Source organism: Narcine bancroftii, chromosome 6 (genome assembly GCF_036971445.1).
Source record: "Narcine bancroftii isolate sNarBan1 chromosome 6, sNarBan1.hap1, whole genome shotgun sequence".
NCBI lineage: Eukaryota > Metazoa > Chordata > Chondrichthyes > Torpediniformes > Narcinidae > Narcine > Narcine bancroftii.
In genome coordinates this window covers 66,259,446-66,284,223 of record NC_091474.1, presented here as the reverse complement: position 1 = coordinate 66,284,223, position 24,778 = coordinate 66,259,446, and the positions used below count along the sequence as shown (strand labels likewise).

The 24,778-nt window shown below is 46.1% G+C and overlaps 1 protein-coding gene across 8 annotated transcripts in view; it reads right to left on the bottom strand.

The window, feature by feature from the left end:
* Positions 1–3,314: 3,314 nt before the first annotated feature.
* myom2b (myomesin 2b) overlaps positions 3,315–24,778 on the bottom strand; it is a 163,846-nt gene continuing 142,382 nt past the window's right edge. For all 8 annotated transcript variants that reach the window (XM_069885214.1, XM_069885211.1, XM_069885212.1 and 5 more), the window contains 9 exons: positions 19,176–19,289; positions 13,318–13,405; positions 11,718–11,756; positions 10,188–10,293; positions 9,290–9,453; positions 6,576–6,612; positions 6,441–6,463; positions 6,287–6,342; positions 3,315–4,219 (listed from right to left, as the gene is read on the bottom strand). In XM_069885214.1, coding sequence (XP_069741315.1) covers positions 3,884–4,219; positions 6,287–6,342; positions 6,441–6,463; positions 6,576–6,612; positions 9,290–9,453; positions 10,188–10,293; positions 11,718–11,756; positions 13,318–13,405; positions 19,176–19,289 — 963 coding nt within the window. In that variant the 3' untranslated portion in view covers positions 3,315–3,883. The remainder of the gene's footprint in view (positions 4,220–6,286; positions 6,343–6,440; positions 6,464–6,575; positions 6,613–9,289; positions 9,454–10,187; positions 10,294–11,717; positions 11,757–13,317; positions 13,406–19,175; positions 19,290–24,778) is intronic.

The window sequence follows — 24,778 nt, the reverse complement described above, 5'->3', positions numbered from 1 at the left end:
TACCTCGTCCACTTCCTATGGCTCCAAGCATAAACTCCCCCTTTGTTCTTGAGTGGTCCTATTCTCTCCTTAGTCATCCTCTTGTTTTTAAATATATAAAACACCTTGGGATCCTCTTTAATCCTCCTCCAAGAACATTTCATGGTCCTATTAGACCTTCCTAATGCCCTGCTTCAGCTCTTTCCTGCAATCTTTATATTCCTCCAGGACCCTGTCTGGTTGAAGGTTCCTGAACCTTACAAATGTCTCCTCTCTCTTTTGACTAAATTCACAACCTCTCATCACCCTTACCTTGCCGTCCCTTGCACTAGAACATGGCTGCTAATTAGCTGGTCCTTAAACAACTACTAGATGACTTGCTTGACAACAGTTACCCCAATTAATTTCCCTTCTGTCCTGGCTAATCATGTTATAATTTGCCCTTCCCCAAGTTGGTACTTTTTGGCAATGCCTGATTCGTAATGATCAAGAAACGTGATCATTATTCCCAATATGTTCTCCTATTAAAAGGCCGATCACCTGACCAGGATCATTTGCCAGTACATTTGCCTCTCTTCCTGGTTAAGCTATCTCCACACTGCTTCAAGAAACCCTCCCTAGAGGCACTTAAGTTCTGCTTCACCTTAGTTTCACCTCCAGCCTTGATGGGAAAATGCACAAGACACACTGATGCTGGGTTAGAGTTGGGCCAGAGCATCATCTGCAAGGAAACGGTGAGTTGCCAGCCAGACGCATTGAGGCAGGTTCACCCAACACCCCAGGTGCCTTCAACGAGTCCTACGACAGGACGGAGAACTGCGGAAGCTGGACCCTTGAGCTAACAAGGAATTGCTGGAGGCCCTCATTATGTTAGAGGAATGGGGGCTGGTAAAGAAATCATTGATTGATGGATGCAGGGGAGGACAAAGGGTTCAACCCGAAACATTGGCCGATCATTTCCACCCAAGGATGCCGTCTGACCCATCGAGTTCCTCCAGCAATTCTTTGCTCCATCACTAAGTCAGGGTTACCAAGCATGGAACCAGGCCCTTCGGCTCAGCCTCTCCGTCACCACCCATTCACACTGGCACCTTTCTTTAATGCACCTACATTGTCTTCAGCTAATCCCAGGTTCCACCACTCGCCCGCACACTTGAAACAATGTACAGTGGCCAGTTAAGCTCTCAACCTGTGCCGTTTTGGGACATGGGAAGAAACCCACACAGTTGCAGGGAGGACATGCAAACTCCATGCAGACAGCGCCAGAGATTGAGATTGAACCTGGGTCACTGGGGCTGAAAGGCAGCGGCTCTGCCACAGAAGCCTTGGAACGACTAACCATTTGGATGCCAAAGACAGGCCATGGTCTGTTCTCAGGGGTGCGGCCAGTGCCTGTGTTGGTGGACATACACGGGAAGCTGCTGACTCTGGAGTAGCTCAAAGGGCCGAGCAGCATTAAGGCTCCTACTCGAAATGTAGACTCTTCCTTCTCTCCTACAGATGCTGCTCGAATTGGGAAGAGATCAATTTGCCACCTTAACTGAAACCCTGTTTACATTAAAGAGCAAGACCATTGATGCAGACAGATCATCCATCGTCCGAATCTATGTGAAGGGCGAGGGGGTGTGATTGGTGAACAGTCAGAGGTCGTCTTGCTCCGTGTAAAATGACTCGGTGGGTCAATCAGCATCTGTGGGAGAGAAGGAATGGTCAACATTTCAAGCAGGGATCCTGGTGCTGCTCGAGCCGCTGAGCTCCTCCATCTTCTAGGTATGACATCACACGGATGCTGGCAGATCTGATCACGTGGACTTTGTGGAATTCAGCTCCATGGCCCTGACATACCCGATGGTTTCTCTGTACTGGAATGAAGTCATGTGTGGTCCCTTTCAATTGATTCGAGGGAAGATTCTACATGGCTGCCTTCCTACCAGTGAAAATAGCAGCAAACCAACTCATAGGTGGGGTTAGTGGATCACTGGAGGTGTAGGTACAAGGTGTTAAATGCATGACGTCACCACCTTTACATTAGTTCAACGCACAACTTCACGCTGTCTGCCAACAAGACCTCAAGGTTCACGTGGGTTGCGGGGAAACTTTAACCGGCGCCTTCTCGAGTGTCTGGAAATCAAATATTGATCTTGCAGATGAGCAATTAAAGAAAAATATAATTTGCTGGTGAAAAGGGTCTTCACCTTTTAGCCTGGTTCGTGAAGTTCAGAATCATTGTGCCTGCAGCGTGCATCATATAAAGGATCCCGTGGTTGCTGGACGAATATTTACGATCCACAGAAGTGTGAGTTGTACAGTGCAAAACAGGCCCAGTAGCCCAACTTTTCCATGTTGACCAAGCTGGTCTCATTTGCCTGTGTTCAGTCCATATCCTTCTAAACTTTACCTGTTCATGGACCTCTCCAAGTGTACTTTGAACGTTACAGTTTTCCCTGCCTACACCATTTCTCCAGGCAGCTTGATCCAAACACTCTGGGCGAAGAAGGAAACCCCTTATCCCTTTTAAATCTTTGCCCTTGAGTAGACGACCTCTCGTTGTAGATACCCTGTCTTGGGTAAAAGGCTGTGACTATTCCCTTTTCTGTGCTACTGATAATTTTCTGATTCTCTATAATATTCACCCCCCCCCACCCCACCCCCTGCCCTTTCACCTCCTATGTTCCAGATAGAAAACTCACAGTCCCAACTTTTCTCCTCTACCTACAATTCAGTCTTACTAGTCCTGGTAGAATTCTCAAAAATCTATTCTGCACCCAGTCCAGTGTAACAATATCTTTCCCATGGCTGGGTGAACAGAACCACAAACGATACTTGTGTCATCTCACCAATTGCCCTTGCTCCTATACCAGCGGCCTAACCGATGAAAGCAAGTGGGCCAAATGTGTTCTTCACCACCCTATCCACCTATGTCACCACCTTCCAGGGACTATGTACCTGTACTCCGAAGTCTCTCTCTGTTCCACGACCCTCTCCAGGGCCCGACTATTCATCACGCAAGTCCTGCCCTGGTTCAACCTCCCAAAGTGCAGCACTTTGCACTTGTCCGAGTTAAATACCATCTGCCGCTCCATGACCCACTTCCCCAGTTAGTCTCGATCCTGATGTCAGCTTGGATCACCTTCACTGTCATGTTGAGTGAACTCAGCTCTTCAATTACCTTGGAGTTAGTGAAGGTACATGGAACCATTTCACAGCCCAGGGTCTTTATTGATATTGTGCTGACTGGTGAATCAGTGACTGTTCTAACCCGGGCAGACAGATCTTACAAAGCATGCAATCTTAGAGTCATTCCGTGTCAAAAGTGAGAGACAGGAGTACAAGTGTGGATTAAATATTGCCGTGAAAGGCGATTTTTATTGGTGCAAAGCTTGACAAACAAAACACAATATTAGTCAAGTGATTACAGTGGAAATGGACTCTAACAAGTTGATGTTAGCTTGCTTTGTCCTAGCCCTTTGGAAGTTACAAATTATTTAAAAGGGTGAGAGATTTGTGTTATTGCCCTGTCGATAGATGCAAATTTACTTCCAGAGTCAGCTAAAGTGATGCATTCCCAAACTGCATTCCTCTGGGACTGCTGTCATTCAGAAATAACAAAAAAAACTACAGTTGAGATTTGCTGACTCAGTGCTCCTGGGCTGTATCTCCAAGATGATTGACATTAAGACCGGGTCAATACCCACTAACAGCATCAGCTTGGACGAGCAGATCTCTCAAATAACTTGACAAGTTAAAAATGAACACCATCTAAAGAATAAGTGGTACAATGCAGAGCAACAGACTGACTTTTCTAATGCTCTGTTCAGATTCTACACGAAGCTTCACATGTAATTGTTTATACTGCAGCTTCAGCTAACTTTACAGTAAGTAACTACTTTAACTCATCATTGCATCACTTTCTTTTCTCAGACTTTGAACTCTTTGGTGGTTCTGCAGGCTTGGGAGCTGAAGGAGGGGCAACAACCCCCCTCTTCACCTCAGGTATTGCCTCTCCGTGTTTGTAGACACTTACAGTCACGTCGATTGTCTCGCCACCATACTTGTTCCTGACGTTAATGCCATACTTCCCCGAATCTTCCGTGGTGACACCTTTGATGGTCAGTGAAGCAAATTTGCCCTGCTCGAGAGTTGCACTGAGGTGCTCATTCAGCTCCAGGTCCTTGTCGTTCTTGAGCCAGGTCACCTGAGGAACTGGGTCTCCAAACACAGTTGAAGTGAGACGCAGTGTCTGGAACAAAGGAGGAGTCAGCATTTAACAAACCTTCACTGCCACAGCCTCCAATGTCACAGGCCTTGTATGTACAGGTTCCTTCCCCACATTTTTAATGAGGCATCTACTTGATTTTCTACATTCCCAACAAAGGGCTCGGGCCTAGTACATCGGTTACCCTCCACTTCCCATGGATGCTGCGTGACCATATAACCATATAACCACTTACAGCACAGAACAGGCCAGTTTGGCCCTACTAGTCCATGCCGTAGCAAATCCCCACCCTCCTAGTCCCACTGACCAGCACCCGGTCCATACCCCTCTAGTCCCCTCCTATCCATGACCTGCTGAGATTTTCCAGCTTGCTTGTGTAAAGCACTAGACCCTATCATCCGCAGATTTTCTTGTCTCCTGATGAAGGGAACCATTGCTTCAGACCCAATTGTTTCTGAAATATTTTGCTTGAGAAAAATTGTCATTGGCCCATTTCCTTTAGAGTTCTGAAACCCTGCACAGAACGAGTCAATGAGGGACGATTAAAACAGTGGTTTTCAAACATTTTCCATCCACATCCCACCTTAAGCCATCCCTTACTAATCACAGAGCATCAATGGAATCAGGATTACTTAAAAGTAGGATGTGATTGGAAAAGTTTGAAAACCCCTGGTTTAAATGATTCCTGGAAAATAGTCTGGAAGAATAAAAACAAACCGCTGGAGGCCTGAAACCTCAACTGTCTGCCACTTCCCATGGATGCTCCCTGACCTGCTGCCTTCCTCCAGCTCTTTTGTGCATTTTTCAGTTCTCCAGCACTTGCATACTCCTTGTTTAACCCCCCCCCCCATGAAGATAGTCCAGCCCTTTCTGAATTGATAGGCCTAGAAGGAAGGTGCATTTTCTGCAAGCATCTTTAATGTCCCTACTTCTCTCAATACAGCAATCTCCTTTTCTGATTCAGCTGTTTCAGTGAATTATCACAGCGGTTCAGATCTCGAAGCAAGGTTTGAGAATGCTCAGATTCAGCACAGCTTGGAAGCAGAGTCTATTGTGAGAACGAGAGTTCCGTTGTTGCTGCAGTACCCAAATGTGCTGGAGAAACTCAGCAAGTCACACAGCATCCAAAGGAAGTAACAGGTCACAACTAGGGGTGCAGTGCTTAATTTTTTTAAAAGTTGTTAGAGTTCACCAAAAACGACGATAATGAGGTGCTGGAGGGGCCCCCTGATGTGCCAGAGCGGCACTCTGGTGAGCTCCAGCAGTACTGCACCCCTGGTAACAACTGTTTCAGGCCTGGGCCCTTCGTCAGATACAAGAAAAACAGTCACAGCATGGTTGGTGTAGTGGTTAGTGCAACGTTGTTACAGCGCCAGCGATTGGGACTGGTCTGTGGTTCGAATCCTGCGCTCTAAGAAGTTTGTACGTTCTCCCCGTGTTTGCGTGGGTTTCCTCCAGGGGCTTTGGTTTCCTCCCACCCTTCAAAAACACACCAGGATGTAAGTTAATGGGGTGTAAATTGGGCGGCATGGACTCATGAGCCAAAAAGGCCTGTTACCGTGCTGTATGTCTACATTTAAAAAAACAATTACCTTTGACTTCCTATGGATTCTGCATGACCTGCTGAGTGCTGGACATAGCATCAATAAGCTTGATGCCGCCGTAGGCAGACTTTGTCATTTAAGTTTAGCTCTAGTGTACCTGTTACATTTTTTAGGCTCCTGCACTCACAATTGTTCTTTGGGTGGCGGAAGATGGTGAGATTGGCTGAGTAAAGTATAGCAGGCTACACAGCATTGGACAACTAAGGTTTTGGGCCTGAGCAGACTTTCCCGTTTAACTGGTTGAAGTGATGCTGTTTCTCAAGTTTTATGGAAGCATGGCATTAGGGGAAGAGAGAAGGAAGGGAACAGAGAAAGGAGGGAACAGTAATGCAGAGGATTACACTTTCTAGAGAGGGGCTCTTTGATGTAATCGGTGTTCCCCACTCCAGGGATGGCTGGAGGGAGCACTGGTGTAGTGAATTCACCATCCCCCCCCACCCCCCCCCCCCACCACCTTCCCTCTACTCCAACGATTCATTGATCTTACCTTGCCTTCCATAATAGTGACCACATCAGGCAATCCTCCTATTACTTTGCCACGATCTCGAATGAGAAAATCAATATTAATTGGTGTTATAAATTTTGACCCTGTGCATTTTGCATTATTACTGTTTAATAAATAGCAAGAATCGAGGACTTACTCTTTTCTGCAAAAGCTGCAGCTCTGTAAATGAGTTAGAAAATGGAATTTAGTAAAATGTGGTCGTTACAAGACAAGGACATAGCATCAATATCATAAGGATTAATGAAACAGGCAAGAGGACATTGACACTTACTTGAGTCTCTGGAATTCATTGTATGCTTCAGTATAAGCTGCAGGGTAAATAAAAGACATCTTAGCATGCATTCGTGCCTCCTTTGCATGCATCAAACCAACAAAAACAATCTGGATATTTTGGTGCAATTAACAAGTAATTTATTGCTTGTTTCTCAAGTTCCTGCGCAGTGTGATACGAGTGGACCTAAGCGTGCACACTGCCAAGCCTCCCAGGAAGCAGGTAAACTTATCAGGCATGCAGTACCTGAGAAGCCATTCACACTGGACCATGATTTACCTGGTTCATCTGGATCTCTATGGGGGGGCCCCACCTCCAGCGGTGACATCCTGTGTGACATTTTACTCTCGCAAGGCCGTGAATAGGTAGCGGGAATAAAGCACATATGCACTCAATGTATAAAAGACCGTGGGAAAATCTACCGCAGTGGGCTTCAGATTGTTCAAATTGGGACAACCCCACAGACCAGCTTGTCATTATTCCCTAAACATAGAGAATAATAACTATTTACATAACATTGCATTGTATTAGGTATCATAAGTAATCTTGGTATAATTTAAAGCACAGGTACACGCTCACAGCTCCTCCGGCCACGCTCTGACAGCCCCGCTGGCCGCTCTGTGACAGCTCCACCGGCCGGCGAATGAAATATTACTGTGCAGTTATATCTCACAGGGCGGCCAGTGGAGCAGTCAGCACATACCTGTGCTTAAATACTTGTAATACTACCTGCAGGCACTAATGGTACCTGGTAGAGCGATTAACGAGTTTAGTCAGCTGGACTCTGACACCCTCCCCCATCAAGAGTCAAGAGCCCAGTTGATCTTTACTCACCCTGTCCAGTTGGGACCCTTCACGCTTCATGGACCCGCTAAATTTGGCCGGTTCAACCCACTTTGTTTGGCGGTGTGAAAGGGGCTAACTCAACCACCTCTCAAATGTTCCTGAGATGTTATTTCAAAGAATACCACCAGAGATGCCAAGATATGGCCCATCTGTGCCTTTTGTTTGTGAGAGCATGCTGCACAGAACATGACAGGCACACTTCCTCCATCACAACGGTGTCCAAACAGAAAGGCGTATGGGGCAGGCTGCTGAAGCAGGCAAGGTCCTGCAGTCGATACAGCCCCCTTATTGTCAGTGTCTAGAGTTGGTGGTCGAGGCCAGATGAGCAGCAGAAATTCAACGGAGGACATCCCAGCGCCACTTCCAATCACATAACCACCAACCAAGCAGGCTTTTTCCACTGAGGTTGGGTGAGACAAGAAATCAAGAACATGGGTTAGGAGTGAAATGTTTAAAGGGAGCATCAGGGACAACTTCTTCATGCAGAGACTTGTGAGAGTGTGAATCGAGCTGCCAGCTAGAACGGTGAATGCAGGCTCAATTTTGACATACAAGAAACATTTGGATCGGTGCATGGATGGGAGGCGTATGCAGGTCAATGGGATGAGGCTAGATGGGCCAAAGAGTCTGTTTCTGTGCTGTACTATGGTTCTACCTGTGGAGTGAGCAAATCTCCAACTCTGATCAATCGCCTCGGCGATCAGAAGTCACAGCCATGGGCTAGGCCAAATCAACCACTTCAAAAATCACATGATTTCAGTGCTTCAGACACCTCGGTAGAAAGCGGAGGTACTCGTGGGTGTGTTAACTTCCTCCCCGGACTCATGTGGTGCCATGGCCTCAGCAATGAACTCACTTGCCCTAGCAACTACATGCTAGTTACAGAGCCTGGTGAAGGAAAACTTGTCTGTACATCGGGGGCTGCTCATCCAGGCTTAAGCGCTTGCTGGTTATGGAATAGCACTAGGCTACTCCTTGTGAGGGAGTGGGAGGACATGCCCTTTGAATGAAGGCTTGCCTGCCACTAAATCTGGATGCCGGAACCCAACCTTTTCTCAGGAGTTTGACCATCAGCACTGCTTCAGTCCTGTTTCAAGATGGACAACTTGTCATTTTACAACGGTTTGATTCACTTTGGGTCTCTCCCCCAGCCTGGTGAATTCTGCTTCCAGCAGTACAAACTTGCTCAAGAGCTGTAGCAGAAAGGGGAGCGCACAGCATCGACTGCTCAACTCTAGAAACATCACGTATGGAGTTAAACAAGAAACTCTGCAGATGGTGGAGTCCAGTGCAGGACACAAGCGTGCTGGAAAAATTCAGCAGGTCACATGGCATCCACAGGAATGAAAGGGTAACCAATGCTTCAGGGCCGGGCTCTTCGTTAAGTGGAAGCAAAAACAGGCAGGGGTCTGATTAAAATCTTGGGGATGTGGGGGAGGGAGGGAGGAAGGAAGGGGCAGAGAGAGGAGCACAGACTAACAGGTAAGAGGCAATAGAGTGGAAGAAAAAAAAAGTTGAAAAGTGATATGGGGAGAGAACAGCTCTCTGGTAGGACAACGATAGGGAACTGGAGGAAAGGAGACAGAGGGACAGGGAAGGAGAGAGATGGGGTGGGGGTTAATGGAGGTCAATGTTCATGCCATCTGGTTGGAGAGTGCTGTTCCTCAAGACAGTGCATGAGGCCATGGATAGGCATGTCAGTGTGGGAATAACGTGTGGAATTGAATTGAAATGGTTGGCTACTGGGAGATCCTCGCTGTTGCACTGGACAGAGCAAAAGTCTGCATCCACTCTTCCCGATGTAGAGGAAGCTGCATCAGAAGCACAGAATGTGGTAGATGATCCCTATAGATAAGTGAGTTCCTTACCCTCTCCTGAAAGGTCCAGATTCCGTTTGTAAGATGTTTTGCCATCAAAAATCTCCATCATGTATTTGCCCTTGTCTTTATCAGTTGGCTCACAGATCTGCATCCACACCTGCTCATTGCTTCCACCAATTCTCATTTTCTCAGAAGAGGCAATCTTTGAATCTCTGAATGCAAACAATAACAAAATAATTTAGTTGCACAGCATGAAAATGGGTTCTCTGGGCCCCCATATTCATGCCCAGTGTGATACCTATCAATACAAATCCCATCTGCCAGATGACACCAGTATCTGTCCACTTTGTTCTAGTCCAAATATCTTTAAAATATCATCATTTGTCTCCACCTCTTCTTCCACCAGCTCATTCCACATACCCACACCGTGCATTAAAAACATGGCCCTCAAAATCTTAGAGGCAAATTTGGTCCTGGCACCAGGGAGACAACACACCATACTGGAGACTTGCTCGTGGCCACAGAAATACCTATCTGCACCCCTGACGAAAGACACTCCCTGCCACTTTGCTCTAACCAATTTCACAACAGACCGATTGTGGTGCCGCAGAGCACCTGCACATTTGCCCAAGAGAAAACTGCCCCCCCCCCAAGAAAAGAGTCCTCAAAGAAGTATATCTGGTAGAGAGGGGAGGCCGAAACTACCTGCCTGCCCTTCCTGGTAGGTCACCTGCCTGTTGACCTGAACCTGTGCACCCCTCAGTAAGTCCACCTGCCCCAGTGAGACAGAGAAGCAGCAAGGCGACACACTTCCTGCAGACGTGGCTGCTGTGGACACGTGTCCTCTCCCTGACTGCTTATAGTGAACAGGACAAGTAGACCATTCTGCTGACTGCCACCACCCTCTCTTTAATGACACTATCCCCTTATTCTATAATGCACCTACTTGTGGTACCAGAACACCTTCATATCTTCCATGTAGTACTTTAAGAAGGACAGAATCCTTATTCCTTCAGGAGTGCACTTTATCTTCAGCTCAGAAGCAGACAGACCTGAAAGTGAACACTTAAATTAACACACATACTGTTTTGTGACAAAGTGTGAGTTTGTTCCTTGCTGGGGACTCATTTCTGTGAGGGGCGCCTGACAAAGTGGCAACTCTCTGCCTTCCTTACGGGAGACAAAATTAAAGAATTTCAGGTCTGTTACATTTGAAATGTGGTGTCATGTGACAATAATGGAACTTTGGCCAGAGGAGCAGCAGGTTAAAAATTTACCAGGATGTGGCCTAGATTGGAGAATATGCCATATTATGGAGCAAGGCTGACAGAACTGGGGCTTTTCTCTTTGGAGCAACAATGGATGAGAGGTGACTTAATCAAGGTGTATACAATTATGAGGGGCAGAAGTAACATTTTCCCTGGATGACAATAACAAATACTAGAAGACATCTGTTTCAGATGATGGAGAAAAGTTCAGGGGAGATGTCAGTTGTTTTTTTAATATATACACAGAAATGAGTGAGTGCCTGGAATGCATTGCCAGTGGTGGAGTCTGGTACAGCAAGGACAGTCAAATGACTCTTATGGATGCAAGAAATGTAAAGGGTTATGGGTGTGAGGGAAGGAAGGGTGAGATTATTGTGTAGTAGGTTTACATAGTTTGGCACCACATCGTGGACTGAAGGATGCGTACTGTGCTGTAATATTCTATGTTATTAATGTAGGATTCGTGTGAGTGGGAGGTATTGGAACCAGGATGCGAAGAGGTGCCGAGGGTGCTGATTCCAAATCGTGTCAGAGGTTCGGATCCGGAGTTTGGGTTGCCAGGTTTGATCTGGAGTCTGTGTGGTTGCGGAGGCTGCGGGAGCACTGGAGGCAAATCCACGGACACTCGGTGACTGGGGGGAACTCTCTTTCGCTTCTCTCCCTCTCACTGACTATAAGAGGCACTTTAGACAATTTCTGCCAATGGCGAACCTGTCCACCTCACAGCAGGCAAAAGCAATTTTGTGTAATATGACACTGTTTTATTACATGACAATAAATTGAATCTTGAAAAGGTTGAGCCGTTTCCAACCCATGTCACTGTATGACTCCCTGAGCGGGTGTAAAATTCCCCGACAATAGCAGCAACCTGTGGTGCTGTGAAAAGCAAGCTCCAGTCAGTAACAGACATGGCAGGATCATCATGGTAGGGGCAACGGGGCAGGAGGCTTGAGGTGAGATGGAGTAGAGGAAAACAATTTTTAAAAATACAGGTATGTTCGACATCTGGAACTTGCTTCCAGAGGAGGTAGGGGGAATCAGATACAGTTGCTGCGTGAAAGGCATTTAGATAGGCACTTAAACAGGGAAGGTGGAAAAAGAAAGGGTCCCAATGCAGGTAAAACAAGATTGGAACAGGAAAAAGGACATGGGCTTTCTGTTCTCTCCCATTCCATGACTCAGTCTGAGTTGGAGAAAGAGACACTTACCACTGATTCTGCTAATCTCCTGGACTATTTCCTCGTACACTGAAAGAGAGAGAACAGTGCACATTTCAGTCTATCGTTGACTGTATGAATGTTTAATACAATGATATAAAATGTGTTTGCTCTTTACACAATCACTTCCTTTTACTATATTGGCAAACATCAGTGTGATATAGATGCACAACATTCTCCAGGGACCTGGTTCATCGCGCTGTTCACCCCACACTCAGTATGCCCACTGTCCCATCAAGTCTGCCTCATCCCACCCACACTACCCTGTGAGCATTGTTGTTGGCCAACACTCACAAAGCACACAGGGGCACAATCAATCTTAAGCCATCAGAAAAAGGGTTTTCACTTCACTGGTTAATTCAGGAGATCCCACACCACATGGATCACAGGGCTGGTGGCAGGAACACCAGGATCTTATACTTTGTGGAGCATATAGACATTCACCGGATCCCACACTGTGCCGAACACACAGGCAGTCACCGGATCCCACACCCGTGCAGAACACACAGTCACCGGATCCCACACCGTGTGGAACACACAGTTACCGGATCCCACACCGTGCAGAACACAGTCACCGGATCCCACACCGTGCGGAACACAGGCAATCACCGAATCCCACACCCGTGCAGAACACAGGCAATCACCAGATCCCACACCCGTGCAGAACACACAGTCACCAGATCCCACACCGTGTGGAACACACAGTCACCGGATCCCACACCATGTGGAACACACAGTCACCGGATCCCACACCGTGTGGAGCACACAGATGATGGAAGGAATAGAGAGGGTGACAAGGGAGTGTGGGGGAAGGGGAGAGAAGGGAAGCAAAGGGCAAGGCAGGAGGGAGAGAAGGGAAGGAGGAAGAGGGAACGATGGGGTAAGAGAAGGAAAGGATTAGTTAGGGGTAATGTGGAGGGAATGGGGAATTGGGGAAGTGGGAGAGAGGATGGAGGAGTGCAAGAGCAGAGGGAAACAGGGTGAGTAAATTATGGCACTGATGGTTTGATCTGCCAATATAGCACTCCCTGCAAAAGAAGTTGTTTTCCATCATTTTAAGGCCAACAACTCTGTAAAATTACAACAGAAGGACCACAGATTTTTGGGACAAGGATATTAGAATGTGTATTGACCTGATCTGCAGTGTTTACTCAAATGAAATTCATGATACCCAGGAATACCAACCAAATGCAGATGGTGAAAACTTGAGAGTCTTCATCCAAAAGCTTCAACGGTTCCCACCCAGAGAATCTTCCTGACCTGCACAGAATTTTCTACCCTTTCAATATGTTTGTCTGTTGAGTGAAAGACACTCAGCCGTACCATTATTTAATTTGTTCATTTAAAGTGTGGTCATAAATATCTCAATTCTCAAAACGAAAAGAAACTCAGCAGGTCACATGAAGTGATGTAAACCAACCACCCCATTCCTTCAGTCTCCATTCCTTCTGTCTCCCCTCTAGCACCCACCAACCATAAATTCCAAAGCAGATCACTCTCATTAAGTTTGCCAGACGTCAGATGGGTGATGACAAAGTTCAGCCTTCCACTTCTTAGCCCGTATTTGGGAGATCAACACCGTGAACTGTACCTTTGCCAGCCACCTCCAGTACGGAGATATCCTGCCCTTTATCATCTTTGAGTGTCATTTTGTACTCGCCCATATCCTTCCTAGAGAACTAAAAGAAAGAAGATTTTTTAAATTCAAACGGAGACAGTGTTTGACCACCTTGGTGCCACTCGTTGAGTGGTCATGCCTGGCTGAGGATAGGATAGGACAATAGGAGGTTGTGGGATCAAGCTGTGCTGCTGAGATACAGCACAGAAAGCTGGCCCGTGGCTAGGGGAGGATGGGCCTATGAGATCGGAGCTAACAGACTGTCTCCACCAATGCAATGACATGCCTTATCCTGCAGAACTTTGTGCAGTGAACCCTCCTCGAATAAAACTCAAGCATTCAAGAGCTGTTGACAGAGTATAGCAATTTAAAAAACTATGAATTGCATTCTGAATGCTAATACTTTAGTGATTTAATGGCAATTCAAAACTGCATTTTTAGTTAATAAAAGTATTGGTATGGTAGCTGCAAATCTTTGAAGTGAAAGTCCATACAGAGGATCATCCAAATAACTGAAGATCTCCCTTTCCTTACTGAAGATGATGGCAGTCCACGTACATTCATCCCCTCTCTGTACCAGATATTCCTTATTACAATTTAAAGTGGTTCATAGAGCCCACTACTTCAAAGTTCAATTAGTTACATTTTAACCCAATATATCCTCTAAATGTGATAAGTGGACAGCTCAGGAAGGTCCTTCATATCATATGTTCTGTCGATGTCCCTCCCTTTGTCACTACTGGAAAGAGGCATTTACGACCCTATCTTTAATTCTAGATATCAATCTATCTCCAAGCCCCTTTATATTGCTAGTTTTGGAACGAGTGGATCAACCGACTCAATTTTGACTCCATCTCAATCCCACATGGTTGCTTGAGCTTCCCTAATTACCAGGAGGCTCATTTTGCTGCGGTGGAAAGATATTGCCCTCCCCCCCACCCCACACAGACACAATAGTTACTGGATTTGGTGGCATCTCTCTTTTCCAGTAGGTGCTCAACTACTCCAATGAGTATTACATTTTCTTTTTATTTTTAAAAACTTTCAAAATTTTTGGTCACTACTAATTTTCTTTTCTTTTTTTTTGGAACCTATTAGTTTTGAAATTAGTAGTTAACACCTGGGTTTGACTGTAATCGTTCAGATACTAGGTTGGGGTTAGAAATTACATCATTCATATTTTTTTAAAATCAACATGGTTCATACGCATCTTGTTTACTGTCGTTAACTATCTGTATTTTTAATTTATTGTTATTTGAACTAAATATCATGTATCTGTGGCGGCTCACCACAAGGCAGGCAAACCGGCCCCGCTTGTAAGCCATGTGGTGGGGCAGCCGGCCAAACTGGCGTCGTCAGGGGTTTCCCTTTCTTCCAGCACGGGGCTCAGAAACCCGCGCTGGGGTATAACGTGATGCCAAGGTCACATCAGCATCCTCCAGCGCGGTTCTCAGCCAGGTCCGGGTTGGGAGTAAAAGTGCAGCCCAGCAGCCTGCAATAAACTAGTCTGCTCACTGAGCTCAATCTGTCTGGTTGTGTGTGTTCTTTCAAGAGCAGTGTAGCCGCCACTAAATATCCAATATTTTTTTCAAAAGATTGAAAAAGAAGGATCTCCCTTTCCTCTAGTGACAATATTTACTGGGAGCTTTGCTTAATTAGGGATCAAAGAAATATTGAAGACACATCCATCTGGCACACAGTGTCTTTGACCTTCTGCCATCAGGAAGGAGGTACAGGAGCATCAAAATCAGGACTGCCAGGCTGGTGCATGGCTTCTTCCCACAGGCTGTGAGAATGATGAACAGCATCCTGTAACCAAGCAAATTACCCTAAACTATTTATTTAAAATTATAGATTTATGTATGTCTGTGATTATTCTGTGCTGTGTATTGTGTGCACTGTGGTCTGAAGAAATGCTGCTTCATCAGGTTGGACACACTGACAGATTATGTGGTGTTTGTATTGTATATAGAAATGTTCTTGGGAGATAAATTGGGGAAGGTTTGTTAGTGTAGGCCTTTAAAACAGATCTTATTTAAAATACTGGAGCTCTGCTCATTCTAGACAGGCCGGCACAAAGAGCCTTTGTAAAAGCTTTGGAGAATGCCCAAGAGACTTCACTAATGGATTGTTGTTTACAAAAAGGCCACAGATGAAAGAACTCATCAGAGCCACAGGCTGTCTGGAGTGGAACTCGCTGTTCTAAGAGGGTCATGTGGTTTTGCAAGCAGAGAGAGTCAAACAGGATTTCTCTCGGAGAGAGAGATCAGTTCTGCAGTTTTACAGACAGCAGCAGCAACTGGGACTGGAACAGGACAAGCTGGCAAGCTTATGGAAAAACTCCATTTGGAAGACAGGTTTTGAGTGCTGGTCAAAGCCCTTGTGGTTAATGCAAGAGGAGAGGAATGGCTGCCTAATGTTTCACTTGAAATAAGCGAAACATAAAGGAACTCTGTGGTGACCTGAAAGAAAGAGGTTATCATCTAGAAAACCCCAATGCGGAAAGTGTCTTCAGCAAGACACTGAAGTGGCTGGTTACAAGGAATCAGTTGTGGGTGTCCAGGAACAACAAGTCTCTCTCTGAAAATCGACAAGAACCTTCCTGAGCGGTAACCAAAGCCTGGTAAACTTTATAAATGTTAAATTATGTGTACAGCATAAGAATTGCCTGCAACCAGTGAACTTGGAGGAATGAGAAGTGAGATTGGACTGCGAATCAAATAACTTTTCTGAACTTACATGACATTACATACACGTGCGCATAGAATTAGAAGGGGGTTAAGTTAGGTGAGTTAAGTCAATAGTGATAAGTTAAAGTGTGATTCCGTTCATGTTTAAAGATAATTAAAAGCAACTTTTGTTTAAGTAACCATTTGTCTTGGTGAATATCTATTGCTGCAGGATTTTGGGGTCCTCTGGGCTTGTAGCAACGTACAGTCAAATGGTGATAAACTTGAATTTGAAATTAGAGGTACAAGCCGAGTTTAAGAGGACTACACATTTTCCATATCATAGTTTAATGATTGAATATTTTTGGTCATTTTAACTGGATATAAACCCCACAAAATTACATTTCAACCATAACCTAAATCTAATTATTGATGGTGATACATCATCAGCTGAGATGTTTTCAAGTTCATTATTACCAGACTGTATGTTTACAGACAAACGAAAGTGTTTCACCGGACCAGGGTGCACACATACACACGCAGTACGCAGCACGTAGTAGTCATGCATATATGATATATATGGTGAATATGGATGGAGGGCAGAAGAGAAAAAAGCTGAGGTGACAATGAGAGGGAATAGCTCTCTGAATGGAGAGGGAAGGGGACTGAGAGGTGGAAGAAAGGAGGCCGAGGGATGGGGAAGAAAAGGAGACAGGAGAGTGGCCTAGCGGAAACTAGAGAAATCAATGTTAACGCCATCCGGTTGGAGAGTGCCCAATTTAAGTGTGGCCTTGATTTGGCACTGCATGAGGATATCTGGTGCAGAATTGAAATGCTTGGTCACTGGAAGACCCCACCATTGATGTGGACAGAGAAATGGTGCTCAGCAGAATGATCTTGCAGTCTCTCTGATGTAGAAAAAGCCACAACGGGAGCACCGGATGCAGCAGATCATCCCTGCAGATTCACAAGTGAAATGTTACTTCAGTTGGAAGGACTGTTTGAGGCCCCGAATTGTGGTGAGGGAGGAGGTGTTGGTGCAAGTGCAGCATTTCCTGTGGTCACAGGGGTAGGTACCAAGGAGGGAATTAGTGGGAAGGGATGAATGGTCAAGGAAATCACAGAGGGAGCAGTCCCTGTGGAAGCTGGAGAACAGAGGAGAGGGCAAGATGTGTCTGATGATTGAATCATATTGTAGGCTATGGAAATTGTTGAGGATATATTGGATGCAGAGGATGATGGGAAGATAGGTGAGGACAAGGGGAATACTGTCCTTGTTTCTCAAGGCACAGGAGGCCAGGGCATGAAATGGAGGAGATGTAAGTAGGGGCTGAGTTGATGACGGTAGAGGGAAAGCCATGACTTTTGAAGAAGGACACATGAGGTGATCTATAATGGAGATAGAGGGATTGAGAGAAAGGAATAGAATTGTTACAGTGAAGCAGTGTTGTCGAGGTAACTGGGAGTTGGGTTTCTAGAAAATGTCTGAAGAAGGTTTGTCTCCTGAGATGAAAACAGAGAGATCAAGAAGGGGGAGCATGTTGCCAGAGATGGACCAAGTGAATTTGAAGTCAGGGTGGAAGTTGGCAGCAAAGTGGATAAAGTTGATAAGCTCGTCATAGGTTCATGAGGCAGCACCAATATAGTCATTAATGTACCAAAGGAAGAGTTAAGGAGCCTTGCCTGTGTAGGGTTACTCCATATAGCCAATGAAAAGGTAGACATAGCTGGGACCCATGTGGTTACTCATAGCTACCCCTTTGATTTGGAGAAAGTGGAATGTCAATTAGTAAGGGTGTCCTGCCAGGTGGAGGAGGGTGGTGTTGGACGGGAACTCGGGGGACTGGGAAAGAAACAAAGTGCTTTGAGACCTTCAGTATGGGGATGGAGGTGAATAGAGTTTGGACGTCCATACTGAAAATGAGGTGATTGCGTTCAGGAAATCGGAAGTTGAATTGATGGAGGGCACGTGAGGTATTGTGGATGTAGTTGGAAAGGGACTGGACCAGAGTTTGGGGGTGGGGCTGGGGTGGAGGGTCAAATATAGTCAAGGTAAGATGATACCAGTTCGGTGAGGCAGGAGCATGCGGAAACAATGGGTCTACAGACAATTGGGTTTGTAGATCTTAGGTTGGAGGTAGAACCAGGCAGCATGGAGTTGGGAAACAATGAGGTTGGAGCCCTTAGGAGGGAGATGATTGGAAGTGATGAGGTTAGAGACAGTATGTGAGACGGTGGCTTGATGTTCTTTGGTGAGCTCCTGTCAAGGGATAAGAGGAAGTGTCAGAGCTGTTGACTGGCTATGGCAAGATAGAGATCAGTGCACCAGACCACAACAGCACCACCCTTGTCTGCGGGTTTGATTGTGAGGTCAGGATTGTTGCGGAGAAAATGGAGGGCAGAGCATTCCAAGGGGGTGAAATTAGAATAAGTGAGGGGGGTGGAAGTTGAGATAGTTGATGTCTTGGTGGCAGTTGGAAATATAAAGATCAAGAGTGGGAAGAAGGCAGAACGAGGTGTCCAAGAGGAGGAAGAAGGCTCAAGGTGGAACAAAGGGTCTTCAGTGTGGGGTGGAGAATCATGGTGGGAGAAGTGGGCACGGAGAAGGAGATGACCGAAGAAGAGTTCAGCATCATAGTGTATGCAGAACTCATTGAGGTGTGGGCCACTACTGAGGACTGAGTGTTTTGTCTCTGAGAAGGGAAGGTCAGAGGGGTTAGTAAAGACCAAGCAGGGGTCAGTGCAGAGGAGGGTGTCAGGGGAGGAGGGTGGGGTGCAATCACGGGGGAGGGGGAAGTGGAGGGTTGTAGAAGTCAGAGGGGGAGGTAGAGGATTGGTGAAGTCAGACGGTGAGGTGACAGGTAGGAATTCAGAAAAGGGAGGGGGGTGAGAGTATCTGAGGGTCAGGGATGGAACAAATGGGCAGCTCTAAGGGGTAGATGGGGGGGGGGGTAAGGAGTGGAGTGGGAAGGATGAGGCAGAGTGAGCCAGCACCAGAGGAATAATCAGGAAGTTTTGTACAAATCAAGGCCAATCGGGGACAGATTTATCTTCATTATTAATCCTGACAAAGGTATTTGTGGTTGATTTTCATTGATCATAATACAATCAAACCAGGGCAACAAAACTGGCCCAAGCGGTGATGTGCATGATTCTCCTTACCTCTGAAATGAGGAACTTGCATTCCCCTGTCTCAACATTGGGCGGCTCCTCCGCATGAATTGCCACAAAATCTTTGTACCAAGCAAACATGGTTTCCTTCTTTGTGTTTGCTACCTGAAACATATGATTGAAATCAGTCACATTGATGAACAAAAAGGATGGCTGGTTCACAGAATTGCAAGTAGTAAGACCAAACTTTCAACCAGAGCCCACCACTTCAACCTCCACCACGCCCCTCCCCAATCTGATCCACTCTCCCCTTACTTCTAAATCCACCCTTTGTCATCATACCTTTTCTTTTGCCTTCACCGTCATTATCCCAAATACACACCATTCAATCTATCTACCTTTCTACCTTTGTTCCTCTGAGATCATCTCTGTATATTCCCAGACATCCCCAAAGGACTCACTGGGGCACATGCCTCTTTCTCCTCCAAAACCACAATCCAAGTGGGCATTAATTTACTCACTTATCATCCCACCAAATAAGAACTCTGGGAGTAACTTCCTGTTTTCGTTGCTATCCCAATGCTCAATCTGTAGATCCTATCATCTTGCCATCCAGATTTTCCTTCATAATATCCAACTACTGTCAATGTCAGTCGCAATCAGTGACTTCTCCACAATCTCCATCAGTATTGAAGCACCACAGGGGCTGCGTTCTTAGCCCCCTGCTGCACTCACTTTATACCTACGACCGTGTGGCTCGGTACAACAACAAAAACACCATCTACAAATTTGCCGACGATACCATGGTAGTGGGTTGTATAAAGGAAGGAGATGAGTCAGCGTACAGGATGGAGACTGAAAACTTGGCTGAATGGTGCCCCAACAACAACCCTGCACTCAATGTCACCAAAACTAAGGAGAGATTGTCAACTTCAGGAAGGGAAAGCCAGTGGTGTACAATCCAGTGATCATTGGGGGATCAGAGGTGGAGAGGGTGAGCAAATTTAAGTTCTTGGGAGTCACTATCTTGGAGGATTTTTCCTGGATGCAACACACCAATGGCATCGTGAAGAAAGCACGACAGCATCTCTATTTCCTCAGGAGTTTGCGGAGTACATCTACAAGGAACGCTGCCATCGGAGAGCAGCAGCAATCATCAAAGACCCTCACCACCCAGCGCACGGTCTGTTCTCGCTGCTGCCATCAGGAAAGAGGTATAGATGCCACAAGACTTGCACCACCAGACTCGGGAATAGCTGCCACCCCTCCCCATCAGACTCCTCAACAACCACTTCAATCATTGAAGAACTCTTACTTGTGCACTTTGATTTTCTTTTTCTTCTCTCTGTATTGAACAGTCAGTTTGTTTACATTATCTGTTTACAGTTTGTTTACATGTTTTATGCCGTGTGCAGTTTATTTTTTCCACTACCAATTAGTGGAAAAAGAATCTTAGCGTTGCATGTGATGCTAAGAGTTGGCAAATTTGTAGATGGTGTTTTTGTTGTTGTACCGAGCCACACGGTCGTAGGTATAAAGTAAGTGCAGCAGGGGGCTAAGAACGCAGCCCCTGTGGTGCTTCAATACTGATGGAGATTGTGGAGAAGTCACTGATTGCGAATGACATTGACAGTAGTTGGATATTATGAAGGAAAATCTGGACTCTGGTAATAAATGTGAAATCCGAATCTCACTGTGCATGCTTATAAAGGCCCTGAGGGCAAGGACGCAATGATGAATGGCTCATTGCACCTTTGCTGAATAATGCCTTCTACCTGGCTGAGATTTCTCGCTTCATATCCCAAATGGTTGTTACAGTCATGGTTTGAACAAAGTCATCTTGCTCTATAACCCACTTCCTCTTGCACTCTCCCTCCCAGACCACATCACCTTCCACTTCCCTTTCTGGAACCATATCTTATTTTGTCATTTTGCACATACCAGGATTAACCTCTATTTGCATATCTCACCAACTGATCAATATCACCCTGTAATCCAGGACGACCCTCTTAATTATCAAACTCCTGCAGAATTTGGTGCAATCTGCAGATTTACTCATCATACCTCCTATGTTGGCAGGTGATAAACTGAAAGCATCGCCCTCCTAATGTGAAGCCATGGGTTCCCCGCTACAAAAACATCCCCACCATCATCCTCTCTACCTCTGGTAACATGCAGAAGGACAGTGGTGCTCAAATTATCTTCTGGAGACCACCCATTGTTCAACTCAACTCTTGTTTACCCTTCCCTGTGGCTGCTGCCCTTTTAATTCTGGGCCCTTCAACTTTATGAGCAAGTCTGCAATGCAGTTCTCTATCAAATAGTCCATGTGCCCAAACACCACCCTCTTCAACCCTCAACCCTGTTCTGTCATTCAAAACTTTGACCACATTTATCAGACACAATTTGCTTCCAGCAAGAACATAGAACATGACAGCACAGTACAGGCCCTCAATATTGTGTCGACTTATAACCCCAAGACAAAAGTACTAAATCCTCCCTATCCTGTAACCCTCTATTTTTCTTTCATCCATGTGTCTAAGAGCCTCTTAAATGTCCCAAATTTTTCAGCCTCCACCACCATCCCCGGCAAGGCATTCCAGGCCCCCGCAACTCTCTGTGTAAAAAACTTACCCCTGATGTCTCCCCTAAACTTCCCTCCCTTCACTTTGTACACATGTCCTCTGGTATTTGCTGATCCTGCCCTGGGTAACAGGTGCTGGCTGTTCACCCTATCTATGCCTCTCATAATCTTGTAGACCTCTATTAGTCTCCTCTCATCTTTCTACACCAAAGAAAAAAATCCCAGCTCTGCTAACCTTGCCTCATTAGATATGTTTTCCAATCCAGGCAACATCCTGATAAATCTCCTCTGCCCCCTCTCCATGGCTTCCACATCCTTCCTATAATGAGGTGATCAGAACTGAGCACAAATCTCACCAGAGATTTGTAGAGTTGCAACATGACCTCTCTACTCTTGAATTCATTCCCCCTATTAATGAAGCCCAGCATCCCATAGGCCTTCTTAACTCTTCTATCAACCTGTGCGTTGACCTTGAGGGATTTGTACCCCAAGGTCCCTCTGTTCATCCACACTCTTAAGTAACCGACCATTAACCCTGTACTCAGCCTTCTGGTTAGTCCTTCCAAAATGCATCACCTCACACTTATCCGGATTGAAATCCATCTGCCCAACTCTGCATCCTGTTGATATCTTCTTGTAACCTTCAACAAGCTTCAGCTCCACCTACAATTCCTTCAACCTTCATGTCATCCACACACTTACTGACCCATCTTTCTGCCTCGTCATCCAGATCATTTATAAAAATCACAAAGATCCCCCCTGAACTGAAAACTGAATGGAGTTCTATTTGTAGTCTTTACACTCCTCACCACCGTAACCTGCCAACCCATCAGATACTGCATTCGTTAGTTTACCATCTTTATTGGGCAAGGTTGGAAGGGAGTATGTACTGTTCCTGCCTGTTGATGACTCAGCAAACAGCTGATGGTACAAATGGCTCAAAGACAGCAAATGCTGAATGTTTGAGAAATGACTGGACAACAGTGCAGATAGAATGCATTCACGTTGCTGCAGAGGTGTCACCCTCCCCTCAGTCCCACCCATTTCTCTTCACTCCCACACTTCTCCCCTACACCCAACTGTCTCCTCTTCACCCCCCTACCCATCACCCCACCCCATCTGTCTTCCCCTTCATCCTTGCCTATCACTCCTTCACCACCCCCACCCGTCTCCCCTTCACCACCCCCACCCGTCTCCCCTTCACCACCCCCACCCGTCTCCCCTTCACCACCCCCACCCGTCTCCCCTTCACCACCCCCACCCGTCTCCCCTTCACCACCCCCACCCGTCTCCCCTTCACCACCCCCACCCGTCTCCCCTTCACCACCCCCACCCGTCTCCCCTTCACCACCCCCACCCGTCTCCCCTTCACCACCCCCACCCGTCTCCCCTTCACCACCCCCACCCGTCTCCCCTTCACCACCCCCACCCATCTCCCCCAGGGGTTGAGGAGGGTGGCTAGGGCTCCTGCACCTTGGATTCACAGCTGGAATGGACAGGAGGCCGTGAAGCTATGGAGGTTATGGGACACTGGAGGCGGTGACATGAGAGGAGACGGTGGGAGCCATGGACACCCAAGGTCTCTGAAGGGACCCCCATTTGCTTCTCTTTCTAATCTTGATAGGGGGCTTGATGGTGCCTCTTTGTGGGTCTTACAGTGTAAGCAAAAGAAAACGATTTTGTGTATTCTGCAAACTTAGCAATAAAATAAATTTTAGTCTTATACCTGGAACCATTTTTCCACTCTTAGTCCTGATTTAGAGTTTGACCCATGGTGTTGACAAGCCCTTCCACTCACTGTTCCTCCAGCACCTTGTTTCTTGAACAATTTCCTTACTGGAAATCTTCGAACAGTTTAACATTGAACAGTGCCTCACGAAAGCAGGTCCTTTGGTCCATGTCTACATTGTCCATAATGTCAATTGAAGCTGCACCCCTGTCTGACCTGGCCCATATTCTTCCATTTCCTGGAGTAAATCACGAAAATCTGCAGACACTGTGGTTGAAGTAAAAGCACAAAATGCTGGAAAAACTCAGCTGGTTAAATAACGTCCTTTATGTAGCAACGGAAAAGATACAGAACCAACGTTTCGGGCTTGAGCCCTTCATCAAGGTACTCTTTCATACATTAATGTAAGGCCCGATACGTCGGTGATGTATTTTTACCATTGCTACATACCGTTTCACCAGCATTTTGTGTTTTTACTCATTCCGTTTCCTGTCTGTCTAAATGCCTCTTAAATGCTGCTATTTTCCCATGCCAGGCACCCAGCACTCTCTGTGAAAAACTTGATCACAAATCTCCTTTAATTTTTCCATCTCTCACCTTCAAGCTATGGCTTCCAGAATTTGCCATGTCCATCCTGGGGAAAAGACTCTACGCATGCCTCTCATAATTTTAGAAATTCCTATCAGGTCATCCCTCAACCTCTGGTGCTCCAGAGAAAAGAACATGTTTGCCGAACTCCTACTTGTAGTTTAATATCTTCAATCCAGGCATTATTCTGGTGAACCTCCTTTTGCACTGTCTCCATGACGGGTTCAGTCAGAGTGAAACTTTCTGAATGGATGAGTGTTCAAGTAGCAGCATGCGGGAAATGAAATGATTGGAAGGAAACTTAAAAATGACACGAGAAAACGTAATGTTTACACAGCAGTTAGGATTTGTATCCACCTCGGGGGAGTAACAGGTGAGTGAGAAGTGAAGCCAAACTCATGCATGGCCGTCAAAGGGGAACAGGAAAAATACTTGTAAAGAAAGGCAAGATCAGTCCAGGAGTGTGGGCTCTGCTGGTTGCCCTCACAGAGCTAATGCAGACCTGGTGGGTTGAATGGTTTCCTTGTACAGGTTCAACCTCTCTAATCCAGTCCTCTGTAGTCTGGCAACTCCCGTGGTCCAGTATGCTTTGAATCTGCTGCCATGAGTTTGTGGATCCGTCACCAGGGGGGCGGTGTTAGTAGCGCTAATGCACCAAAATCTGTTTACACTGGAGCTGAGTTTTTTGGTGACACAGTCCTGTTCTTTTTTTTTTATATACTCAGCTGCATTTTAGCCCTTCAGGATGACATC